The sequence below is a fragment of the Primulina huaijiensis genome, chromosome 13 (genome assembly GCF_012295235.1).
Source record: "Primulina huaijiensis isolate GDHJ02 chromosome 13, ASM1229523v2, whole genome shotgun sequence".
Lineage (NCBI taxonomy): Eukaryota > Viridiplantae > Streptophyta > Magnoliopsida > Lamiales > Gesneriaceae > Primulina > Primulina huaijiensis.
In genome coordinates, this window is record NC_133318.1 from 2,476,021 (window position 1) to 2,503,740 (window position 27,720).

The following is a 27,720-nucleotide window of genomic DNA, read 5'->3' on the forward strand; positions in this document are numbered from 1 at the left end:
CATGGTGATAAATGGTCAATAATGAAGGGACAATGATTATTCAAAATTTCAAGATTATGATTGTATGGAACAAAAAAATGTTGTGCCAAAATTAGCTGAAATTTCCTATGACATATATAAATTTTTTTTTCGTTGCAAGATTTCGGGTCTTCACATACTGTCCCTTTAACATACTTCAGTACAGAATATATAGCTTGCAAATGTGCATCTCTTGGCTTCGAAACAAATTGACTTAGCTTGTTCACTGAGTACGCTAAATCGGGACGTGTGACAGTAAGGTAAAGAAGTCGACCCACAAGACGTCTGTACACAGAAGGATCAGGAAGCAGTCCACCCTTTTCCTCACATAGCTTCAAGCTTACATCTAATGGCGTAGTACGTGGCTTACAACCAGTAAGGCTTGTGTGAGCAAGAAATTGAGGAGCATAGTGCCGTTGACATATAGAAATACCTTGTGATGAACGTGCCACTTCAATCCCAAGAAAATATTTGAGGTCACCCAAATCTTTTAACTTGAATTGATTGTCCAGAAATATTTTCAAATCAGTAGCTTCTTCCTCATTGTTTGTGGCGATGACTATATCGTCCACATACACCAGTAAGGCCAGAAACACATCTCCACGGTTGCGAACAAACAATGAATTGCCTGCATGAGATTGAACAAAACCAATACGAAGTAGTGTGGAAGAGAATTTGGCAAACCATTGTCTCGAGGCTTGTTTCAAACCATACAGGGACTTGTGCAATTTGCAAACTGCATTCGAAGGTAAAGACTCCCTCTGTCGTTGATATCCTAGAGGCAACGACATATATACTTCTTCAGATAAGTCACCATGAAAAAATGCATTATTGACATCGAGCTGCGTTAAAAACCAACCATGAATGGAAGCCAAAGCTAACAAAGTTATCACTGTTACCAACTTTGCGACAGGAGAAAATGTTTCAAGATAGTCAATACCCTCTTGTTGCGTGTAGCCTTAGCTACAAGCCTGGCCTTATAACGTTCCAGACGCCCATCAGCAAAGAATTTGGCTTTATACACCCATCGACAGCCTACAACACCCTTGTCAGGTGGTAGAGACACAATAGACTAAGTCCCATTACGTTCCAAAGCCCGCAATTCTTCAGACATGGCTTGTCTCCATTCAGGTTGAACAACGGCCTGAGAAAAAGTGTTTGGTTCGACAACAGATGATATAGTGTGTATGAAGGATTTGTGAGCTCGAGATAAACGATGATCACCGAGGGTAGAAGACATTGGGTGAGAAGTACAATTAAAGGAAGAAAAGGCAGTGGTTTAACAATGAAAATCACTCAAATGACTTGGGAGTTTGAGTGTTCTGTTGGAACGCGTTGAACGAACCGGGTCATGATGAGTAGAAACAGGATCAAATTGTGTAGGCAAAACATTGTCAAAGAAGGAATCCAAATGGGAAGAAGACAACTCACTGTGAAATGGGAAGGTGTTTTCAAGAAAAACCACATCACGAGAAATATATACCTCATTTGTTTTAAGATTAAGGAGTTTTTATGCTTTAAAACCCAATGGATAACCCAAAATACAGATTTAATAGCGCGGGGTGAGAACTTAGTTCGATGACTTAAGAGAGTGGAACCATAGCACAAACAACCGAAGACTCTCAAGTGGAAATAAGAAGGTGACTTAGAGTGCAATTGCTCGAATGGAGTCTTATGTGAAAGTCAAGGAGAGGGGGTTCTATTAAACAAATATACAGCAGGTTGAACACAACCAAGCAAGTAAACTAAAGGAATGCATGACTGAAAAAGTAAATCACGGGCTACATTTAGGATATGTTGGTGTTTTCTTTCCACAACTGAATTTGGTTGTGGTCGTGCAACACACGAGTGATGAGAAATTATATCTTCACTACGAAAGAAGCTAAAAAAGTCTAGCTAAGGGGCATTATCTGCCCGAACAGCCTTGATTTTTCGGGTTTTTTTTAAAATATTATAAATTAATAAAACCATTGTAAAAATGTGACAAGTAGTAAAAGTTTGTAAAACTAGTACAATCCGGAACTTACTGTCCCGGATTCAAATTTTTTATTATTATTTTTTTAAAAAAAAAAATAAAATCCGTGTCTGTCTATATATCGGCGATTGATTATGCAAAACCGTCGCTATTGGCGACGGTTTAAAATAAAATCGTCGCTATTGACGACGGTTTTCCCAAGAACCGTCGCTAAGGCACGGATTCAAAAAATCCGTGACAGTCTGCCACAGATTCTGAGTCCGTGGCAGAGAATCACGGCTTCAATATCCGTGAACCTGTGACCTTCTGGTCTTCTGCCTATTTAACTGCGTTGATGTTTTTCACTTTATCACCAAAGCCGAGCTACTTAAGAGCAAAATTATTTCTTTCGATCACCGAGCATCGAACATTCTTTCCAGCACCAGTCTTCAGATTTTTCCATTTAATTATTAGCGTAAGTCTTCTGCATTTTTCAGAATATTAAGAGGTAACAATATTTTTTTGTTTAGTATATTTTATATTGTTCGTTCATTAACCAGTTTTAAGTAATAACAATAGTTATAATATTAATTGTATTATTGGAATTGTATTATAATTTAGAATTTTTGGAATAATAATAATTATACTTAATTTAATTATAATAATTATATTTACGTGATATAATAATAAAAACTATACTTAATTTAATCCTAGTAGTTTTAAGTAATAATAATAAAAACTATATTTAATTTAATTACAATAATTATAATATTAATTGTTTTATTGGAATTAGAATATGTATATAAATTACGGACTTTATATTTACATGAAATTTTATGTATAGTATATGTATAATTATAATATTAATTGTATTATAAATTACGAAGGTTAAAATTACGTGAAATTTTAAAACTTATTCTCAATTTGTTTTTTATATACTTTTTTATTTATGTTAATGAGTGATATATTTTAAGAAAAAATAATCTAGTGGCAAAAATAATTATTAGTGACAGGAATTAGCTAATAACCAAACTAAAATTAATAGTAAAATTAAAAAAAAATGACACGTATATATTATTTTATAACATGTAGTAAATCTCCCGGATTAGGTTAGAATTGTCATTATGCTTATTAATAATATATTTATTATAAGTATATTATTACGAATGTAATTATTATAATTAAATGTTACATATTATGAAGTATTATTGTTTTTTAAAGAAATTATTTAATCTACAGTAATTAGTTTTATTACGAATTTGTCATCAACAAATACGTTTTCTTCTTTCGAGCCAGAAATTTCAAATAAATTTCGTTTAATTTAAAATATGTAGTTAAATTTTGTTGATAAAAAATATAATATTTGTTAAATAATGATTTTTTGTTTGCAAGATGGCTGAAAATACGGAGAATGTGTTGTATTTGCGGGGTTGACACATATCAAATAATATCAACGCTGAGAACATGGATGCACTAATTCTGCCACGTCGGTTTGACAAATGTCTTCGAAGATTGCTTAATGCTGGGATTCACCTCCGTGTCCGCCTATGTCTTGCACGCATGGGCTTCTATGGTGTCATTCAGTGTGGTCCTATTAAATATTATGATAATCATTTGCTTACAACCATTGTTGAGAGATGGCGTCGTGAGACACACACATTTCACCTTACCGTGGGCGAGGCAACAATCACCCTGCAGGACGTTGCCCTTGTTTGGGGGTTGAATATTGATGACATTCCCATCACTGGTGTAGATACCACGTACAACAAACATATCTTACAACAGCGCTGTGCTACTTGGTTGGGTTTTAAGCCCACATCTTCTCAGATTAAAGGTGCACATCTTTATCTGACCGCTTTGCTAGACCATTGCCTAAATAATATGATTACTGATGAAAGCACTGAAGAGGACGTGGCACAATATTCCCGTTGTGTTGCATTAATGATCATTGGTGGATGTATGTTTCCGGACTCGGAAGGTGCTGCTGTGAAACTTATGTATTTACAGTTTCTTGAGGACATAGAATTAGCGAATACATTTAGATGAGGTTCTGCTGTGTTGGCATATCTTTATAGAGAGTTGTGCGACACATCAATGAGATTAAAGGTCGATTTGTGTGGCCCTGTTCAGATATTGCAGGTCTTTTTACACTTCTAGGGTCATTATATTTGTTGTACTTAATGTTTCTTATGATTTGACTATTTTTGTTGTATGTTATTGCAGATTTGGGTGTGGTCTAGAATTACTCTTCGTTGCCCTGATAGAGCGCAACAGGTATCTATTTCACAAGAGCATGTTGCGGATGTGCTTCAGGGTCTACCATTCCCACCATACGGCGCACGGTACTAATAAGAAATAATTAACATTTATTATTATTCTTTTGTTATTTAGTTTTAACGAAACTATTGTGTACTTTTATAAATTGTAGTTGGAGACGCGGATTCTCTTGGACACACACGGCCCATCATTCGGTCCGTATAACTATTGTGTTCACGTATTCGCTCAGTGTAAACCATGGTTGTACAAGATGTGCGGGATTTAAACCAAACCATTTCGCTGCACATGTAACATGTGAACAAGGAATCCCAAATATTGTGAATTTACCACATGTGAAATCACGGGTAGAAATGTTGACATCTTGTACGTGATGTTGACGACCCGGTCTTCCTCCTGTCGTGACGGATGCTGTTTTATCCCTTTGGTCAAATCTTACTACTCGATGTTCAATTGACTTTTTTGACCACATATCAAATTTAGAGTATGCATAGTCGGTCCATGGTTGATTTTTTTCCAGCATCTTATCACTTCGCTCTCGCTGTTGAAAGAAATAGTGCACGCATCGCTGTAATGTCAGCTCCACTATTGCAGTTATAGGAAGACGTCAAACCCCTTTCAATACACCATTAATACACTCAGACATGTTTGTCGTCATTATCCCTCGTCTCCATCCACCATCATGAGCCAATGACCATTTTTCTTTTGGAATGTTAGACAAATACGAGAAAGCTGCTGCATTATTTGTTCTAATTGCCTCCATTGTCGCATTAAATTTTGCTACTTGGTATTGTATCCCTGCTTCCCAACATAAGTCTTTCAAGTGAATGTTTTTGAACTTGCTGTTGAAGTTAGAGCAAACATGCCTCAAACAAAAACGATGAACACCACGAGGAGGCTTGAAGTCAGGGAGATCTTGCACTGCACTTGTTATACCCGCATGTCTATCAGTTATAAGACACACACCACTACACCCTCTGGTAACATGTCTTGCAACATTACTGAGGAACCAATGCCAAGACTCATAATTTTCTTCGTCAACGAGCGCAAATGCTAGCGGCAAAACCTTATTATTGGCATCCAAAGTTACTGCTATGAGTAGTTTGTGCTTATATTTGGTGTACATATGGGTACCGTCTACACTGATTATGTTGCGACAATGTCGAAAACCATCTATACATAGTTTGAAGGCCCAAAATACAAAGTTCAAAATTTTATGTGGATGGTCATACGGTCGAAGATGCTTCCATTCTATAATAGTTCCTGGATTGTACTTCGAAAAAGCTCCCATATATTTAGGAAGCAAAGTTACAGATCTTTCCCATGTGCCATAGATTACCTCCACCGCGCGTTTCAAACTCTGCCATGCCTTAGCATACGGTATATCATACCCATATTTTCCTTTAATACTTTCTCGCACATATTTGATCTCGTATGCAGGATCACAACGCACGATTCCAAAAAGTGTACTGTCTATCATGTTTACGTCAAGGTTGTGGTGATCTATACCGACTTGGGTAGACATGCATGTGTGATCATCACCATATTTTGTGATCATGAAGTAGCCTAAACTTTTTTTCAACGATGCTCGAAGTCCCTACCCACAATTGCCACCTTCGGACCAGTTCTTGCATTTGACCTTCCAAATTGTCGAAGAACTTTGGACAACGATATATTCACGTATCAAAACCCGAACAGAAAAATCCTTCACTGAAGCTATTAAATCACCTTTGCTCTTAAAAATCATTTTTACACCGAGCTCTGGTATTTCAGGATTGTAAAAGTTTGTTCGTGATGCAGAAGGAATACCAAATGAATCTGGAATTTGTTCGTCATAGACTTCATTGAAAATTGGGGAATTTCACGTAATTGTTGCTCTGGTGCAATAGGAATGTTCTCTGTAATTGTCGCTCCAGACATTAACACACGCGCCGATGTCCCTTCATTTGCATTGTCAACATGATGATCATCTTCTGTCACGCCCCAAATTCGACGACTGTCCTCACTGTACCAAGACGAGTCTTTTCAGCGTACTTATGTCCTCACTCACACGCACCCTAGGAAACTTCTCAGGAGGTCACCCATCCCAGACTTGCCCCCAAGTCAAGCACGCTTAACTTTGGAGTTCGTATGTGATGAGCTACCGAAAAGAAGATGCACCTTCGTGGTATGAGTAGTACAATCTACCCCCCTTAAATTGAATTTCGTTCTCGAAATTCGCTTATCCTCGATACACAAAAGTTTAGACTCTTAATTCTATTATCCCAATAATCCACGCTTCCGCTGCACGACTCTGATAAAATAAATGTTAAACTGTCCTACGTCTCCTCAATCCTTAATAAATTTGCCTACCAAAATTCTCGTTTGCGGATCGCAACTTAAAACAACTTATGGTGGCTTAGTTCTATTTTTCATTGTCTTTAAATTTTTGACTTTCTCGCGATTTCTCATCTTATAGATGGATGTCCAAACTTATCGCACCTTAATTTTCGTATATTAAACCCGCGATGTTCATCGACCTATTACATTAGCATTTATGCAGTTCGACTTAAGAAACCTTAGCACCAAAATTTACTGATCGACTTCTATCCTTGGTATTACACTTAAAAGTTAAACCTTATCTCAACCCCATAACAAAATTAGCCTAAGATCCTTGAATAAAATCTTTATCTTACGGCATCAAACTTACGTAACTTACTATTTGCGAGTATATCCCAAATATTAAATTGTTGCAAATCTTAAATTTCGAGTAGTGATAATCCATAACACCCAAAATATATAATATCAATCTTCTACCCAAATAATAAAATCCTTCTAGTATCAATTACCTGCTTAAACTATTCTCTTGCAAATTACAATATAGTTGAGGCCTAAGACCCTTGGCTTTCCTCATTGGAGCAAATGTCGCATACTTACGTATTTTCAATACTTAATTACTTCTAGCGTATAAAACTTACTAAATTATCCAATGTTAATGTTGTACTAACTCTAATAAATCAACTTTACTTATAACCCATAGAATTCTAGAATTTCCATATCAAGGTTTTAAATTTATTACTCGATAAAAATCTTAATATTCGTTCATTGACAACCTATGTTGAACACAACTAATTTCCTTTTGTTTTTTATTTTACCCAAAATTTTAGTATGAACATCTATCTCCTAAAAATTCAAGCTTACGCATCCCAAATGATAATAGATAACTTAATTCCCACACACATAATCACTTGTTTCCAAGTTTCTTAATGACTTCCAAGAATTCCTCAAGACAAGATGTCTACCTCAATTCTTACATGCGTCTATCAAGTAACCTAACCATCAATCATACCCAACTTTCTAGAAAAATTTAAATTCCAACAAGGTATAATCTTAACTGTTATGATCATGGCTAAAACTTATGACACATCAAACTTAAGTTCCCAAAAATTTGTTAACTCAATGTTTATTCTTATAACTTAACTAACCGATCAACTTTACCTTAAATCGTCATCACTTTAAATTCTTAATTTGCCACAATATTATTTCACTAACGCTTAAATTTTCAAGCCCAAGATTGATTTATCTTACAATGTCCTTGATTATCATTCCTTATAACATTATAACCCATATATCTAAAGGTATTAAATATCCTTCAAGCCTAAATCACCGATAATTCCTATCATTTAACCCATTCAATTCTCACTTACGGCTAAACTAGTCCCCAAATTTCTTAAAAATTGCAAATTTAATTCTTACTTTTCTCGAATATTATCCAATTTATCCTTAATCTCAAAAATTCCACAATTACCCATAAGTTCTTGGCGTTCCTGATTCCATTTTATAGGTTTCTCGGAATATAAATTTCAATAATTTTAAGCTTATTAAACCCAAAATCAATTTTCATAACCTCGAAAAGTACTAATTTAACCCAAGTGTCCCTCAAAAGTTATAATTTAATCCTCAAAAATTTCGAGACTTGCAATTTGGTCTTTAAAGTTCTCGAAAATTACAATTCTGGCCCTACAACTCTTCGAAATTTGCATTTTTGTCCCCATAAAATTTTCGACTTAGCATCATTAAACCTTATAATTCTCGAAATAATTTCTATATTTGATACTTCCAAAGATCGTCGTAGTCTTCCAATCATTATTCCTTACATGAAATCCTCAAAATTTAACTCAACTAGCAACCACGTATCATCAGTAATTTCTTAGAAAATCTACATGTCCCATAAGCATTCATAATTTTTCATGATTAACTTATGACCCAATAAGTAAAACATCAGTACTACTAATCACAAATCAATTTAGTCAAATCATTTTCAACCATTTTCTAAAGCCCAATAGCCAAATTCCTAATCATGTCCAATTCCACCACAAAACCAGCATGCATGAAAATCATATGATTTCTCAACTCATGTCGCAATATGCATAAAAAAAAATTTGAAACATCTAATCTCAAACATACCGACAAATAAACATGTAATGTAAAATGTATATCATGTAAACATGCAGGTGATAACATTAAAACATTTAAAACATTTAAATCATAAAAGCTTACGGACTTGAGGCTTGAAGACTGAGCGGCAGAAGCTGGCGGTGGCACAACCCTATACAGGACCCTTGCTTTGATACCAACTGTCACGCCCCAGATTCGACGACTGTCCTCACTGTACCAAGACGAGTCTTTCCAGCGTGCTTATGTCCTCACTCACACACACCCTAGGAAACTTCTGAGGAGGTCACCCATCCCAGAATTGCCCCAAGTCAAGCACGCTTAACTTTGGAGTTCTTATGTGATGAGCTACCGAAAAGAAGATGCACCTTCGTGGTATGAGTAGTACATATCAAATTTTTTAAGCCCTCTTCAACTGTACAGTCCATTACATTGAACAGTCTCGGAGTCCCTCTCCTTCCGATGTAAGATCGGTTCATTCATGTTCCCTCCGCCTAGAAGCCTGCCAGGAGCCGCTCATTGTCCGTGCAACCTCATGGCACCGGCGATCACCCCCCGCCCTTTTCGGCCCCGGGCCTCACACGAACTGTCTCCAAATAAATCATCTTGCTCAGGCATGTGTTCTGTAATTGGGGTTGGAATATTTGCATCCACAGTAGAACTATCAAAATGTCTAACATTTGTGGTATTGTCCTCATCAGCCCATGAATTTAAATCCAATTGGCCTGTTCTAGTAGAACCCCATGCGACATCAACTCCTGATGGACCCGTGATATGATGATCCCAACCCCCTGAAGTAAAATCCCATTCTCGTCTTGTATTCATCCCCCATGCGTAGTCTTCTTCAGTGTGAGCCGTGATATGGTGATCCCAATGACCAGTGTCGATCCCAGAGTATGTATGAGCTTACTGTTCATCGACGTGATACATAGAAGGTCCTGCTTCATTCAAACCTACTGTTCCCAAACCTTGCGTTATTACTGGCATGACTGTATCAAAATCGTAATCACTTACGTTGTGTAACACTGGCGATGAAACAACATACAAGTACATGCAATCCAGTGTCGGCAACTCAAACATAAATTGTAGACTATCATCATCTGTGATATAGACATGCTCTTCAATGTAACGAGACGACGAGCTATAACAATATTTCGTTGACAACTTGATGCAGAATTTTGATGGGTCGATCTCCAACTTGCAATGCACATAATTCACCAATTGAGAAAATGTAGTAGACCGAGAGATTTAATGGGCCTTGTCGCGGGGATACTATATCCAACCCTACCATCTTCAATAATGACATAGCCACCTACATACAGTAAGGCTATCACAGTATCCATGGTTGCACCAAAAAATATGACATAATGTATACAATCATAACAAAATTTAATTATGAGTTTCTTGCATATATATTAAAATAAATATTTTATATTAGATAAAATTTCAAGAATCATTTACAAGATTATTATTATTATTATTATTAAAATATATTTTGTCAAATCAAAATAATTCAAATTTATATTTAGTAATACCAATGTTTGTTTTTATAATAATAAAAAATTGTTATGACTTATATTAAAATTTTAGATTTTTAAACATGTGTAATTAGAATTTTCAAATATATTAATTTCTTATACTAACAATTTTAACAATTAAGAGTATAAAAAAATTTATAAAGAATAAAAAAAACATAATAAACAAAAACAAATGACAAATTTACGAGATAAATTTATATTTTTCAAATCAAATTCTGAATTACTGAGACTCGGCGCAATTCTCTAAAATTCTGATATTCGACAGAAAACTATCAAATCAAATTAAGAATTCCGATAATCACACGATCTACGCAATTTATAAAGGGAGGAGAATCACGGATTCTTTATAACTAACAAAAAATACCACGGAGTGAAAAAAAATGCTGCGCAAGAAGAATGCCGAAAGCTTGAGCTGAAGAATCGATGAATTCGCCAAATACTCGGTGCAATTTTATTACATATTTTTCAAAATTGTTCTGTATATAACCACACAAATTAATTTGACAATAAAAATTAATATAATTTACTTATATTAAACTAAACACTATTTCATATATAATTTTTTTAAAAACGTAACAAAATACTTTATAATTTCATTAGTATTAAGTACACTAATATTAACTCATTCTTATATTAAATTAAATTATTTATATTAAAAATACTAACCTTGAAATATTTTCAAAAATCAAAAAATCATATTTATTATTTTTTTAATATTCAAACTATTTTTTAATATCGCGATTAATATTAAAAATATAATATTTAACTAAATTATACTTCATCATATAATGGTAGTGAACAAAATTATAGTTACATTAATATAATATAAATAATACAAACAAAATATTAAAAAAAATTAATTAAATTACCTTCTCAGACGTAATTATACGGAACTTGTAATAATATCAACGGACGATGCTGATATCTGAAATAAATAACAAGTATTATAAAAAAATTACTTCTTAATATATAATTATAATATTATCAACGAAATTAAACATTACCTCTTCATATCTCTTCAAATGAAATGGATGATAAGATCAACAAATAATACTAATATATGATCGAAGTAGAAAAGATGGATTTTGCTCATATAAATCGGATGAAAGAATTAAGTTGCGAGAATGAATGAATGTGAGGAACAATTATTTTCGACGATGATGAAAAGAATACCCGTATTTCTACTTAAAGGAAGAGAAGACCCGCATTTCTACTTAAAGGAAGAGAAGACACGGATTCTTAGAATCCGTGACAGTCTATCACAGATTTTTTGAATCCGTGCCTTAGCGACGATTTTTGTTTAAACCGTTGAGCGACGGTTTTGCACAAACAGTCGCCGATCTCCCTTTTATTTTTTTTAAAAAAATTTAAAAAAAGTTAAAATCCGGACACACGGATTGGACAGGGATTCTTAGAATCCGTGCCAGTCTGGCACCCCCACTTTCTTTTTCTTTTTTTTTTTAAAAAAATTGTGAATCCGGGACAGTAAGTCCCAGATTGTACTAGTTTTATAATCTTTTACAGTTTGCCACATTTTGACAATGGTTTTATTAATTTATAATATTTTAAAAAAAACCCTGATTTTTTGCTCAAATTGGGTGGAAATCATCTTGAAAAAAACGGGAATTATGTCAGAAACATCTGACTTAGCCTTGAGAAAACAAGCCCAAGTGAACCTTGAGTGATCATCTACAATAGTGAGAAAATATTTATAGCCTTCAGTACTCAGAGTAGAAAATGGACCCCAAATATCAAGATGTACGAGATCAAACAACTTGTCACTAACTAAATTATTTGAGATAAAGGGTAATCTTTTCTGCTTAGACAATGGACAAACATGGCAATCAAATTCTTTTGCTGGACATAAGGAACCAAGAGCTAAATCACTTTCTATAACAAACAATCTTTTGTATTTTTTATTAATTAACCGTTGAATTTTCATATAAAAAAATTATAGCTGTTTGTTTTTTTATAAAAGAATTTTATATCACTTTTTTAATTTAGATTTATTTTTAAAAAGTAAAAAAAAAAAAATCAAAACAAGGAATTGGAGAGCTACAGTGGCACAATTCCCAAATTCACGCACTGTCAGGGATCATGCAAGCATAGTCAATAGGTTTGAGTCTAGCGCGTGCGTATGAGTTTTAAAACGCATCAAAAAAAATTGAACATCCGTTCAAAGATGTTAACGCCTTGGTGATGTGGCATTTATTAACTCTGAATCACATTGATTGTTTTTTCATATTCAGTGTTATAACACTCAAATAATAAACCAATGTAGATGCTCTTATATGGCATAAGGATGATCGAGAGTCGTGACCAATGTGTCAGGTATATGTTAGGATATTTTAAAATGTTGTTAATTTTAATTATTTAAAAAATATTAAAGTTAACATGGTTTATGTCCCGTTCTCATCTTTTAAATTTGTTTCCCAATGTGACATAAAAATATAATTTAAATATTATATTTAGTGGGAGAACAAAATTGGACGACGTTGGGACCAAATCATCAAGAGTTATGAAGATCGAAGACATGTAAATTTATTTGAAGCTTATATAATATTGCATTTGCATTCCTGCATTATTTAAGTTTTTGGACTGGGCTTCGTGCATGGCTTTCATATATCAAATAATTTTCTCTTATCGATCATATTTTATTTATTTATGATGTATGTGATGTATTATAAATAATCATTATGCGCGTTATTATTATTATGATAATAACAAGAATTGCATGAATCTGAAAAACATATAAACAAACATGACACGATTTTTAAAATTAAATGATGAGACAAATATTCAAAATTATCATTATAAATAAGATTAAAATCTATATCAAGCCCATAAAAAGAAAAATTAAAAGAACTTTAAAATTTTCTTGTCTTCCATCAATGGTGATTACATGAAGAATGCTACACGTAGTCAGTGTCTAACTCATATTATTGAAGAAGCTTAGATGCCGAAAAATTTTGACTTATAGTGACATATTTGATGTGCATTGGGTGAAACTCTCATTACTTCGGCACATATTATTGGGAGCTCTCATGGCATCTGTCCACACAATTCAACATTGATGGATCGGGCTCGACGGGTGGAGATAAACGATGTCAGTTATTGGGTCCTTATCAAATGTAAGGCAAATTACTTGGGGGTGGTATGAGTTTCAATTGGACTCTATCTTTTGAAAATTATGATTGAATTATATTTCGTAATCATAATTTAGTAATTGGTCCCTAAGTACTCAATAAAGAAATTGGATTCTCTTTTCATCAGAGGGTGGTAAAAATGTCAAACTAGTGGGAGATAATTCATAAAATAAATTTTTTACTTTGTCTAATAGAATATTTTAAAATAGTCAGTAAAATTTATTTTGTTTTCATTTTCAGTATATTTACGATGTCGTCACGAAATCCATTATTTGTTATTATCAATTAACACAAGCTGACCCGAGCTAATTACCATGATTGGCTAAGGAATCTAAAAATTGTTTTAAATTAGGAGAAGATGACATATGTACTCAATAAGGCTCCTCCAAAAGAGCCAAATGTCGATGCTAGTGCCAAGAAACTAGCAAAGCTTGATAGAAAGTGGACCATGATTTGAAAACTAACAATTATATGTTGTAAATGTTGCTGACATTTACACTCACCTGCAAGAGTTTTATGTTGTACAAAAACGTCCATTGAGGCACTCTGCTATCAAAGAGCTCATGACTATATGAATGCAAGATGGAGTGTCGGTCCATGAGAATGGTGTAACGATGATTGGGCTCATAGAAAATCTAGTGGGCTTGGACATGGTTATCTCGAGTGAGTTGTGAACGAACATATTATTATTTTCGCTCTATCCTCGTTTGATGGGTTTGTGGTGAAATTCAACATGAATAAGATAGAGGATATCCTTGTAGAGCTAGTCAATATGCTTATGACATTAGGCCACCATAAAGAAAGAAAATAATGTTTCCTAGTGGACTTCTCCTCTAAGACAAAAAAGAGCTCACAAGGAAAAAGGAAAGAAGAGTTCTGCTCCTTTCCAAAAAAAAAAGCCTGACAAGAAGCAAACTCCGATGGCTACTAAAGGGCCCACGAAGCCCGATAAATCATTAAAAAAAAGAATGTTGTTTTCACTGCAAGAAACTTGGACATTGGAAGCACAAATGCGTGGAATATCTAGCCTAGAAGAGTTATGGCATTGTTATGTTCTATATTGAAGTAAATATCTCAATTAAATCTTCTTCTTGGGTATTGGATACTGGATCTAGACCTCATCTTTGCAATAATTTTCAGGTGATGAAAAGAATTAGGAGACTTAGAATGGTGAGACCTTCCTTAGGATGAGAAAGAGAGCTAGAGTTGCTGCAATCTCTGCAGGCAAAACATAGATAGATTTGTTGATGGATGAAATGAATGAGTTTGCTGAGGAAGAAATCGAATACTTTGATGATTGGGTGTAAATCAAAACAATCAATCACCTTAAAAAGCTTAAGAAAAATAATGTTCCGGACAAGAATTGATCGGATTGGAAATAAGTGTTCTAAAGGCGACCAAGACCAAGTCATTGCTGAAGCCTTACATAGAAGGCAATATCTTGTGGACTTGATGAAGATAAAAAAGATAGATGTTGTGTGTGAGTAACGAAGACAAAACTATGATTCTCAGTGCCCATCCATTTTTATGATATAACTGTCATAAATTAGCCATACATGGATATGATGACCTTATAGATGAAGGTCAAATTTTGGAAAGATAATCATGAATTAATGTTGCCATCTGCAAACTAATTTGAGAAGATAAAGTGTGCTAAATTTCAGTTTAGCAAGCCTCTGAAAACCCAACTGAACACTCAGCAGAGCAATCAGGCTATCTTGAGACACTATCAGTTCCCGTATTATATCAGCAACCCTCATCTTCAGTTCAAGAACATGTTATAACTCCAAAAAATTCCAGTGCTGAGAATACATGCATTGTGCCTCCTGTTGAATCAATGATGGTTCCTCATCCTCAACCGTGTCATCTCTGCCATGTAGAGAGATTTCTCTTTCTAATGTGGATGAAGTTGTGCAGTTCATTGCACAGTATGAACATGATGAAGTCGTGGGTGAACTACCTCCTTTCTCTCCTATTCTGGAACAACTTGATATTCTAGAGATTGTGCAAGAGACAGTCATACAAGAATAAGAACTGACTTTATACAAAATTGAATTATTAATCAACATTGAAGTAATTAAGAAGAGCAACGTACTACCTGAGCCAGTTGAGGTAGTTCAAGAGATTGAAAAGATTGATCAGGCTGTGACTATGCTAGACATTGTTGAATTTGCAAAAGTTAAGAATGATGAGCCAATCAGTCAGGCTGAACCAATATTGATGATCGACCAAGCTGGAACTTCTTCATCATGTTAGGCTCTGGACCTTACTCTCGCTCTCACTTTCACTCCTCCACCTGCTGAATCCAAGGAAATTACGAGGCTAATGCACTCACCAGAGATATAAGTCCCAGAAGATCGTACAATTGATAGCATCCATACTAGTATGACTTCTATCACCTACAGTTTGAATAAATTTGCAACGTAATCAGTTAGAATCTTATACCGCCATAGACAATTTCAATGATAGAATGCTCAAGGAAGTATCCTCTCTCTCCAAGCATGTTCTATATTTATTTATGAGGTTGGAGTATATAAAGAAAGCACAGTCTGCAACTACTTCCAATCTAGGAGGACAAATTCGAAGCAGTAACTTTCAGCTCTCCTCCAAGATTGATGATGTTAACTCTCAACTGTCTGTAAAAATTGATGGTGTTAGCACTCAACTGACTACAGTGCTTGATCATAAGCCGCACTCGAGCAGTCACAAAGAGCATTATAGAAGATAGTCTTTTCAGCATCAGTTTTGCATAACAGTCTAGTATTTTTTTCAAAATTTTAATCATATATGAATTCAGTCTTTCTCCTTAATCAAGCATATTTTTTCAGTCATCAAAAAAGGGGTAAATTGTTGGATCAATTAAGTTTTTGTGATTTATCAAATGTTACTGGTTAAATTCGAGAATTAAAATAGCCTAATCGGACTAAATTCATAAAGAAAAACTGAATAATCATAAGTAAATGTTTTTCCAAAGCATAACTGATCTTAAAGACAAATCGAACTCAAACATAACTGAATATCGAAGGCCAATGATTCAAGGCATACGGGTTATTCTATTCTAATGAACCATTCAGATATTTTGGCATACATTCTCTAAAGAATTTCAAAACATTATTTTAAGGATGAGAGCCATGCTGACGTATCAGATAAAATCTTCGTACAGAACAACCTTTTCGGTCCGTTAGAGTGTCAGAGTTCTTAAGCACTATCAAAGTGTACTATCGGTCAGAGAGGACGATTACATGACAAAACGACCTCTCTATTTGGAAAAACAGATAACATATTGAAAAATTCAACCTTTGCAATTCATTTGTTTAAATAGACCAGTTGATTGGACTTTCAGTTGGGATCCAAATCTTTGATAGCCCAACTAATCAAGCATATTTCAAAAACATACTTATGTTCTTTTATCTGATAATTGAGGATCAATTTGTGTTAGTGTTTTCATTCGAAAATACTTGTAATTGACATTAAGACTCTTACTGGTCATATTGATTAAGTTTTGAGTTTTTATGAGTTTTAGTAGGTCAAAGATAAGTCATGTTGAATTTAGTTGTTGCAAATTGCTTGTAATTATCAAAGTATTATAGTGAAATCCTTTTTGAGCAAAAGAAAACATGAAGTTGGAATTGTTCAAATGTTTAACATGAATAAACAATTGTCTATGCACTTACATTTAATTCATTTTTGCTAACCTAATTACTTTTTAGCCTTGCCATTTTTATTGTTCAATCGTTTGAGTGAGCCTATCTAATCGCAGTACCCAACTGGTGGTTTAGTGAAGTCTAACCGATAAGAATTTTAATTTAATGTTGCTAACTCAACCAAAATAATTTGAGAATTTGTTGAGATAGTTTATTCACCGTTTATAAACCAATCTCCTGATTCTAACAATGATATATGAGTATTGAAATTATTAAATTCAATACATTACTAAAGAATACTTAAAAAGGAATTAGAAAAGGGGAAATTAGATTAATGTAGCGAATAAACGTAAAAATAAAAGGAAGTTTCCCTGTTTTTCCAACTAAAATTGGATAGCAGCGAACATGCTTTCATCTCATGACAAAAATAAGAGAAGCTTTTCATCTTGAAAAGTGAAAAATATGAGGATTTTAATTTAATTTGTTGTCTCTTACGGTGCTCAATGCAGCGAAATTCCTTAAAAGTTGTTTTTGAACGAGAGGTTTGCAAAAAAAAATTGAAATGGCTTCATATTAAGATGGATTTGAAATTCTCCAAAATAACTAAAAAAGAACTAGTTGAGAATCTGAAATTCATTTTCAAGTAGAGTTATCCACCAATGAATTTGTTATTATGTATTTGAAATTACTCCAAATTGTGATGAGCTTGAAATCCATTACAATGAATCAAAAAATAACTTGTTGGAGATTTGAAATACATTGTCAAGTGGATTTACCCAAATAAACCAATTGATTCATTATTATGAATTTGAAATCCGTCCCTCAAATCCCGCTTCAAATCAAACATCTTCCACCAAATCAAACCATTTCATTTTATCATAGCTAAAAAATATTTTTGACATCTACCTAGTCAATCATTGACCAACTTTCCCAATAATATATTATAAAGAAGCTTAATAATTTTATTGCAAAAATAAAAAATAAGAGTAAATTAAGTGTTTTAGACATTTTCAAATGAGTGCACAAACTTAAATGAAAAGTAATTTGAAAAAAAGTATATTAAATAAGAAGTTTGATAATTTCTCGAAGAGAAAGACAAAAAAATTCAACAACACAAAAAATATCATAAATCAAGTGTCATAAAAATAACACAAATTTTCCTATTATATCTCCATTCATAATTCTATATACTAGGGCCTTTAGGCATACGGTGAGTGTATACATATTAAAAAAATCGATAGCAAAATTTGATATCGTCGCTTCTTTACATGATAGCGTTTTGTAGAAAAATCATAAAACCAGAAGGTAATAGAAGATGGTGCATACTTTTGAATATGTTCTGCTTGTGTAAGTGGAAATATCATGTTTGATTATAATGCAATTAATAGAAGATGGTGCACTTCTCCCCGTCAATCAGAAAAGCTAAACATAGGCACCAGTGGAGCCGAAACTTCTGATTAGAAAGTTTGCTCTCTTATTATCTAGTTAATCATTTTACCTTATGCTCGTGCATTTCTCGTGCAGACCAAAGTTTGCTCTCTTTGTTGCTCTGGTATTCTCTAGTACCTTTGATTTTGTGTGTCTAATGTATGACAGGTACAATGATTTACAAAAATTATTTTTCATGCCTGATGGGACTGATTTGGCTTATTATGTCAAGGAAAGGTTGGTTTTAGCCAAAGATATCTGATTTTCCAAGTTGTTCATTATCTGCGTTCGTTGATAACCATTTAAACCCCTTTACTTTACAGTGCATTCTTGGGTGTTACAAGCAGGGGAATATGGTATAATGATAATCTGTAGTTGTTGCAACACAGAGGTGATAATTTCCATGTACAAATCTGTATTTTACTTTATTGTTGATAGTTTGCATCTAGTAAAAACACTCCTTATCTTTCTTCCACCTGACCTCATCTTTCTATTTTTGATAAGTTTCCATTTTTTTGGTTCAGCTTAGTCCTTCCCGGTTTGAGGCTCATGCTGGGATGGTCTGCAACTGTAAGTAACTACAGAAAGCAATTTAGTTATTTTTCTGTTTTAAGTTTTAACTGTTGCTGACATTGTTTTCTGTACCTCGCAGCTATCGTCATATTTACACGTCCAGTGGCTTGCCACTTCATGAAATTGGCTTAATGTTATCGAATAGCCAAAGCCTTGTCACAAGTGGCAGCGATGATACGTGTGTTGTATGTGGAGATGGTTGCAAACTTATTATATGAAATGGATGTCCTCGAGCCCTTCGCGCTGGTGATTTTTCGCCCATCCTACATCTGTTAACTTCTATGCTTATCATTAAATCTGACTTTTGTTCCTCATACACTTGCAGCTGGTTTGGGTTTGCAGTCCCTTCCTGGTTATGAATGGCATTGTAATTACTGTATTGACAAAGTTGGCCGTGGTAGAAAAACTTCTAGGTAGTCAAAACCTATTATCCTCCGGCTAACTTCTAGTTAACATATGTTTATAATGATTCTGGATGAAAGATTTTATGACTTGTAATTTTGGGTCCAAATGTTCACTTGTAGACCACATTTTGTATGAATTATTTAATGAATCTAATTCATTTTTATCTCAAAAATTGTCAGAATCTACTATGCAACTACTACCCACTGCCTCTTTTTCTGTCCAGCGGTCTTTCATATCTGGAGGTGTTCTGTTTTCTGGAAGTGTTTGAAACATTGTAAGGGGGCATCATTTGTGGAATGTGGCATATCCATATTGAAGGGGAGCACAAAAGAATAGACGGAGTTATTTGCTTTGATGGCGCGGGCGATATGGTTTGAATACTGTAAATTAACACATGATAACACTCAATCGACTCTTGAACTTAAAGTCGATTGGGTTTTTTATTTCTGGAAATGTATGGGAGAGCTTCTTTGAGGGGAAGTTGCTGGAAAGCTTCGGTCCAGCCTTCAACAGAATTGTTTTGGAAACCACCTTGAGATCCTTAAGTTAGTTTGGATGTGGATGCTGGTATAGATGAGCGACGGAACCATGTTAGTGTAGGGGTTGTGGTCCGTGATTCATAATATATCATTTTTGGACAAAGTCAGTACTTATTCTGGTATGACAGTCTCTTGCACAATCTCTAGAATATCAAGTTGTTCCAGAATAGGAGAGAAAAGAGGTAGTTCGCCCACGAATTCATCATGTTCATATTGTGCAATGAACTGCACAACTTCATCCACATTAGAAAGAGAAATCTCTCTAAATGGCAGAGATGACACGACTTCTGGTTGAGGATGAGGAACCATCATTGATTCAACAGGAGGCACACTGCATGTATTCTCAGCACTGGAATTTTTTGGAGTTATAACATGTTCTTGAACTGAAGATGCTGATATGATACCGGAACTGATAGTGTCTCAAGATAGCCTACTTGCCCTGCTGAGGGTTCAGTTGGGTTCTCGGAGGCTTGCTATACTAAAATTTCAGCATTCTTTATCTTCTCAATATTTTTTTTGCAGATGGCAACATTAATTCATTATTATCTTACCAGAATTTGTGTGTTAAGGTACCGTACTTTTAACTATTTTAAAATTTTCGGAAAAATTAAAAGCTTTCTTAAATAAAAAATAAACTTTTAAGTTGCGATCATCAATAAACTGTTCATCCAAAATATTTGCAATAAAAGATATCACAAATAAAGTTTGACAAAAATACTTGTTTAAACATCGTAAACAAAAACGTGAAATCAGAGTATTTGAACATGCATAAAGTCTTAAAACATGGGCGGTCCTCGGGTTTAGCCTCCTGCTCAGTCCAAGGCGGCTCATTGGTCCCCACCCCTCGTCTTCTCAAAGTCATCCTCACCTACATCGATCAAGTCTAGTGAGTCTAAAGACTCAACATGTATAAACTGGAGATAGCAAGTATTACATAATAAAACCACATGCATATTTAAAATAGGGCTTTCATACTTGAAACTTGAACGTAATAGCATAAACATACTTGAAACTTAAACTTATTAGCATAAACGTAGAAGTGCCATCATCATACAGTTATATTCAACTAAACATAAATAGTACGTTTTTAACAAGAAAATTTCTAACTAAAAGGGATTCGACGTTCCTTAAAATTTTCAAAGATAATATATTAATGATAATATATTAATGAAATACTGGTTGAGTTTTAAGCAACAAATACTCATAAAAAAACATCAAAGATAATGTATTAATGAAATATAAAAGAGATTTAAGGAGCATTATTTTTGAATTCATGGCTTCCTCATTTATTTATGTTATCTATTTTTCATGACTCCAGTTCTCAAATTATATACATTTAGTCAAATTCTAAACAAGACCACATACTGAAATTGAATTACCACTAAATATCCATTTTCCCATTTAATTGAATCGGCAATTGTGCATGTCATTAGCTAAGTCTTAACCATAAATTTAAATAACATTTCTACTTAAAAGTCATACTAAGTTGCCAAATTACATTGGAACTCCTCCCGTGAACATTCTGAAATTTCATGAACTTGATTACTGAAATCAACGAGTAGCAATTCAGTTCTTAGGATCATCAAACCAATATTAATAAATTATATTTTATGAACATCAAAACTTAACATTCCCAAATTCACTTGTTATCCTTTCTAAAATATTTTCCAACATATACATCAAGTTTCGAAAATAATACAACAAATCAAAAGAGTAATTGTGCTTACCTTAAAACAGTAGAAATTAGAGGAAAATAGGAGATGAGTAAATTTTCTTCCTAAACCCTACTTCTCTGTGATAAAAGAAGACGGCGCTATAGTTTTGATGAGGCTGAGTCACTCTTTTTTTCATCAGTTTTAATAACATATAAGCTTTTACAAAGAGATTCTCAATTCATTGATGGGCCTAATCCATTTCTTTAGTATTTTAATTTAAAGCCCACTAAACATTTGACTAGTGTTAAGATTAGGGGGGCCGCGGCCCACGTGGGCCCTAACATAATTAATATAAACTTAAAAAATTTAAAACCCACTAAACAATTAATATAAACTAAAAAATTTAAAAATTTAGTGGGGGCCGTGACCCACGTGAGCCCTAGCATAAATCCGCCTCTGGTGGAGAGGTCATCGACCACGTTCACCGACTTCCAAACCCGTTCATAATTTGGTCACAAGACATTTAGCATACCTCAAAAACTTAAAATATTTTCTTTTGTATGTCGAACATACTTACTTGGCGTCGAGGGATTCGTTGGATTTCACTTGGGGCCACTGCTGCACGTACTAACACGAGTTCAAACACTTATCTTTCATAACTTAGACGTATTGGTCACGCTCACACCCAAAAATGACAAATTTCTTTATGATGTTCTAAATCTCTCGGGACTCGACCTCGTTTAATCATCGTACTAAACTATGTCATCGAACCCCAACAGAAATCACTACACTTGTGGCTTAATCTTCCTAACTCGATCGTACGGACCGTCAACCAACACCTCAAGACCCATCCTAGGAGGGTTTTTTTTAAAAATATTATAAATTAATTAAAATATTGTAAAAATTTGATAAGTTTGGAAAAGTTGTAAAAGTATTACAATCCGGGACTTACTGTCCCGGATTCAGATTTTAATTTTTTTAGATTTCGTGCGTGTGTCCAATCCGTGTCTCCAACTTTAATTTTTTTAATTTTTTTTTAAAAAAAAGGGAGATCGGCGACGGTTTAAACAAAAACCGTCTCTATTTGCGACGGTTTAAACAAAAACCGTCGCTAATATTAACTGCAGTCTGAATCCGTGGCAGAAGGTCTGAATCTGTGGCAGAAGGTCACAGATTCAATCCGTGACTGAACCCAAAACCGTCGCTGTTTGCGACGGTTTAAACCAAAACCGTCGCTAATATTAACTGTAGTTTGAATCCGTGGCAGAAGGTCACGGATTCAATCCGTGACTACCTCTTTCCATTATTTAAATGCGGTGCCCTCCTCCTCATTTCGCATCGAAGTCGAGCAAGTCGCAGAAGCAATTCTTTGTTTCGAATACCGATCTTCAACATTTTTCAGAATAATTAGAGGTAACGATATTTTTTTTGTTAATAATATTTATTATTATTCGATCGTTATACCAATTTTAAATAATATCAATAAGTATAATATTAATTGTATTATTGCAATTATAATATTGTGATTTAAAAATTTTGGAATAATAATAACTATACTTAATTTAGTTACGATAATTATATTTACATGAAATAATCTTATATCTACAATAATTACAATAATTATAATAATTATATTTAATTTATGTGATATATATTATATCTACAATAATTAACGATTAAACTTAATTTTATGACAATAATTATATTTACGTGATATAATCTTATATATACAATAATCACATTAATTACAATAATTAAATTTAATTTACGTGAAATTTAATTACAATAATTATGTTACGTGATATAATATTACAATAATCACAATAATTATTTTTAAAATATTTTTTTACGTGAATTTTAAGTATTATTGGACTAATTATTTACGTGAATTGTTAATAATATTTAAATGTTAATTATTTATTTGTTAATTATATTTAATGGTTAAGTATTTAATTGTTAATTATTTACGTTAATTAGAATTATTATTATTATTATTAATTATTTACGTGAATTAGAATAATTTTACGTGAATTGTTAATTATTATTATTAATAATTATTTACGTGAATTATATTTAATTGTATTATTGGAATTAGAATATGTGTATAAATTACGGATTTTATATTTCCGTGAAATTTTATATATATTATATCTATAATTATAATATTAATTTTGTTATAAATTACGTAGGTTAAATTACGTGAAATTTTTAAACTTATTCTCGATTTGTTTTATATATACTTTTTGATTTATGTTAATGAGTTCTATATTTTAAGAAAAAATGATCTAGTAGCAAAAATTATTATTAGTGGCAGTAATTAGCTAAAAATGTACTAAAATTAATAGTAAATTTATAAAAAATGACACGTATATATTATTTAATAACATGTAGTAAATCTCTCGGATTGGGATAGAATTGTCCTTATTCTTATTAATAATGTATTTATTATAAGTATATTATTACGAATGTATTTATTATAATTAAATGTTACGTATTATGAACTATTATTGTTTTTTAAAAGAAATTATTTAATCCACAGTAATTATTCTTTTTACCAATTTGTCATCAACAAATACGTTTTATTTTTTCGAGCCTGAAATTTCAAATAAATTTCGTTTAATTTAAAAAATGTAGTTAAATTTTGTTGATTAAAAATATAATATTTGTTAACTAATGATTTTTTTGTTTGCAAGATGGCTGAAAATACGGATAATGTGTTGTATTTGCGGGGTAGACACATATCAAATAGTATCAACGCTGAGAACATGGATGCACTAATTCCACCACGTCGATCTGACAAATATCTTCGAAGATTGCTTAATGCTGGGATTCACCTCCGTGTCCGCCTATGTCTTGCACGCATGGGCTTCTATGGTGTCATTCAGTGTGGTCCTATTAAATATTATGATAATCATTTGCTTACAGCCATTGTTGAGAGATGGCGTCGTGAGACACACACATTTCACCTTACCGTGGGCGAGGCAACAATCACCCTGCAGGACGTTGCCCTTATTTGGGGGTTGAATATTGATGGCATTCCCATCACTGGTGTAGATACCGCATACAACAAACATACCTTACAACAGCGCTGCGCTACTTGGTTGGGTTTTACGCCCTCATCTTCTCAGATTAAAGGTGCACATCTTTATCTGACCGCTTTGCTAGACCATTGCCTAAATAATATGATTACTGATTAAAGCACTGAAGAGGACGTGGCACAATATTCTCGTTGTGTTGCATTAATGATCATTGGTGGATGTATGTTTCCGGACTCGGAAGGTGCTGCTGTGAAACTTATGTACTTACAGTTTCTTGAAGACATAGAATTAGTGAATATGTTTAGCTGGGGTTCTGCTGTGTTGGCATATCTTTATAGAGAGTTGTGCGACACATCAATGAGATTAAAGGTCGATTTGTGTGGCCCTGTTCAGATATTGCAGGTATTTTTACACTTCTACGGTCATTATATTTGTTGTACTTAATTTTTCTTATGATTTGACTATTTATGTTGTATGTTATTACAGATTTGGGTGTGGTCTAGAATTACTCTTCTTTGCCCTGATAGAGCGCAGCAGGTATCTATGTCAGCAGAGCATGCTGGAGATGTGCTTCAGGGTCTACCATTCCCACCATACGGCGCACGGTACTAATAAGAAATAGTTAAAATTTATTATTATTATTTTGTTATTTAGTTTTAATGAATGTATTGTGTACTTTTATAAATTGTAGGTGGAGACGCGGATTCTCTTGGACACACACTGCCCATCATTCGGTCCGTATAATGAGAGATATGCTTGACAGGATGGTAGAAGGGCAAGTAGATATATAAATTAGTTGTTTAAAGTTTGAAATGTTTTACAAATTCAGTCTGAATTTTATATTTTCAACTTACTAATCTTTTTTTCATTTTATTTGCTTCAGTTTCTATGGACAGTTTATGATATGGAGTCCCCGGAGGTTGGCAGAATTCTTGATGGATATAGAATTCATCTATGTCGGTCGGCATGCGCATTGATCAATTTTCATATAGTTGAGATGCATAGACCTGAACGGTGTCTCCGACAGTTTGGAATGCGTCAGGGTATTCCGCCACCTGCTACTAACTTCGACAATTTCCATAAGCTGACTCGACAAGGCCGGAACAACTTCGATTGGGCGACATATCACAAAGATTTTGTAGAAATGTGGAATGATAGATATAATTTTGTGATTGATGGGGACTATGTCATACCTGATATACTCGCCATCACAGTGGACTATATTGGTTGGTATCATCGCATTTCACAGATAGTGCTCTCGACGCCAGTGGTACCTTCGAACATCATGGGCTATCATCCTGTTGATGCAAACTACCGACAATTTATCGTAAGAAATGTTCAATTTATCTACATATGAACGTAAATTTATCTACATATGTACGTAAATATAATTTGTTGTATTAAATATATGTTACATAACATATACATCTACGTCACAGACACGTCCAGCTCATGTGCAATATCCACCGATGTGGACAGGAAATGAGTTTGAACCCGGACCATCATCTTCAAATATGGCATACACTACTCCGCCAGTGGTTTCAAGCTTGCCATCGTATGACGCTGGTTACTACACTCCAATTGTTGGTAGTTTTACACAATTTTTACAAAGTGACTTTCGACCGGGTATGAATGAGAGTCGTCCTACTTTTAACACGTCGTCCATACCATTTCAACAATATACTGATACAGAAGGATTTGAGGTTGGTGGGAACATTGCCGATACTAGTACATCTGCAGGACAAACAAGTACTCATGGAGATGATGAACAGATGTTAGGTCGTGGACGTAGAGTAATCAGGAGACCACCGTGTGGCACTGGGGGGCATCGTTACCATCGACATTAACTATTTATTTAGATATGCACAATTACTTACATCGTATTGTTGTATGTTTTTCAATTTTTTATTTTAATTACAAGTTGTTGCTGCAACATATTTTTTCAACAATCGTATACAATTTTTGTATTATTAACTTTTTATATTTGTGGAATGTATTGATTGTGATTTATTATTCTTTTACGAATAAAATTACGGATAAATTTATAGTAATGAAAGTACATAAGTGTAATTGCTAAATGAATTCAAATAAGTCAACAAACTACATATTAAAAAATCTTCATAACAATACAACACTGATTGTCATAACAATTAAATATTAAATTGTAAAATATACGTCACAAACATAATTATTTGGCACCATAAGTCGATCTTCTCACCTGCACCTACCTGTAATGAACAATAATTATTGATAAACAAAAATTTGTAATTACATAAAACAATTCAATATAGAAAGAAAAAACAGAGATTCGACTTAGACTAGGCGCAATTCTCCCAAATTCTGATACTCAGCACAATTCTCCCAAATACTCGGTGCAATTTTATTACATATTTTTCAAAAAATTTTTGTATATAACCACACAAATAAATTTGACAATACAAATTAATATAATTTACTTATATTAAACTAAACACTATTTCATATATAATTATTTTAAAAAACGTAACAAAATACTTTATAATTTCATTAGTATTAAGTACACTAATATTAACTCATTCTTATATTAAATTAAATTATTTATATTAAAAATACTAACCTTGAAATATTTTCAAAAATCAAAAAATCATATTTATTATTTTTTTAATATTCAAACTATTTTTTAATATCGCGATTAATATTAAAAATATACAATTTAACTAAATTATACTTAATCATATAATGTTAATGAACAAAATTATAATTACATTAATATAATATAAATAATACAAACAAAATATTAAAAAAATTAATTACATTACCTTCTCAGACGTAATTATACGGAACTTGTAATAATATCAACGGACGATGCTAATATCTGAAACATTACTTCTTCGTATCTCTTCAAATGAAATTGATGATAAAATCAACAAATAATATTAATATATGATCGAAGTAGAAAAAATGGATTTTGCGCATATAAATCGGATGAAAGAAATAAGATGCGAGAATGAATATGAGGAACAATTATTTTCGGCGATGATGGAAAGAATACCGCAATTCTATTTAAAGGAAGAAAACACTCGACGATGATGGAA

The 27,720-nt window shown here is 33.3% G+C and overlaps 1 protein-coding gene and 2 long non-coding RNA genes across 7 annotated transcripts; 2 read left to right on the plus strand and 1 right to left on the minus strand.

Annotated features, from left to right (window-relative positions):
- Window positions 1–3,481: 3,481 nt before the first annotated feature.
- On the minus strand, window positions 3,482–10,057 carry LOC140990850 (uncharacterized). Its single transcript, XR_012177727.1, has 2 exons — window positions 9,343–10,057; window positions 3,482–3,964 (listed from the first exon to the last, which is right to left on the minus strand). It is a non-coding gene; the product is annotated as an uncharacterized lncRNA (long non-coding RNA).
- LOC140990849 (serine/threonine-protein phosphatase 7 long form homolog) lies at window positions 3,962–26,631 on the plus strand. Of its 3 annotated transcripts, none has more exons than XM_073460675.1 (5): window positions 3,962–4,111; window positions 4,196–4,314; window positions 25,338–25,425; window positions 25,530–25,973; window positions 26,086–26,631. In XM_073460675.1, the coding sequence occupies exons 1-5, from the start codon at window positions 4,067–4,069 to the stop codon at window positions 26,491–26,493; spliced, it is 1,104 nt and encodes a 367-aa protein (XP_073316776.1). In that variant the 5' UTR covers window positions 3,962–4,066; the 3' UTR covers window positions 26,494–26,631. The 3 variants fall into 3 exon arrangements, with proteins under 3 accessions (XP_073316776.1, XP_073316777.1, XP_073316774.1); XM_073460676.1 differs by lacking the exons at window positions 3,962–4,111; window positions 4,196–4,314 and adding exons at window positions 24,195–25,048; window positions 25,133–25,251 and having other exon boundaries at window positions 26,126–26,454; XM_073460673.1 differs by lacking the exons at window positions 3,962–4,111; window positions 4,196–4,314 and adding exons at window positions 24,196–25,048; window positions 25,133–25,251.
- LOC140991011 (uncharacterized) lies at window positions 18,737–20,025 on the plus strand. Of its 3 annotated transcripts, none has more exons than XR_012177758.1 (4): window positions 18,737–18,827; window positions 18,961–19,006; window positions 19,089–19,255; window positions 19,594–20,025. It is a non-coding gene; the product is annotated as an uncharacterized lncRNA (long non-coding RNA). The 3 variants fall into 3 exon arrangements; XR_012177760.1 differs by having other exon boundaries at window positions 19,638–20,025; XR_012177759.1 differs by lacking the exon at window positions 19,594–20,025 and adding an exon at window positions 19,335–19,582.
- Window positions 26,632–27,720: the final 1,089 nt, after the last annotated feature.

What these genes read in the sequence shown, in the direction of transcription:
- LOC140990849 (XM_073460673.1), top strand. Translation starts at nt 24,851, where the DNA reads ATGATCATTGGTGGATGTATGTTTCCGGACTCGGAAGGTGCTGCTGTG. An exon ending in TTCCCACCATACGGCGCACG is followed by an intron (nt 25,252 to 25,337) that starts GTACTAATAAGA and finishes TATAAATTGTAG; the next exon opens with GTGGAGACGCGGATTCTCTT. An exon ending in ACAGGATGGTAGAAGGGCAA is followed by an intron (nt 25,426 to 25,529) that starts GTAGATATATAA and finishes TATTTGCTTCAG; the next exon opens with TTTCTATGGACAGTTTATGA.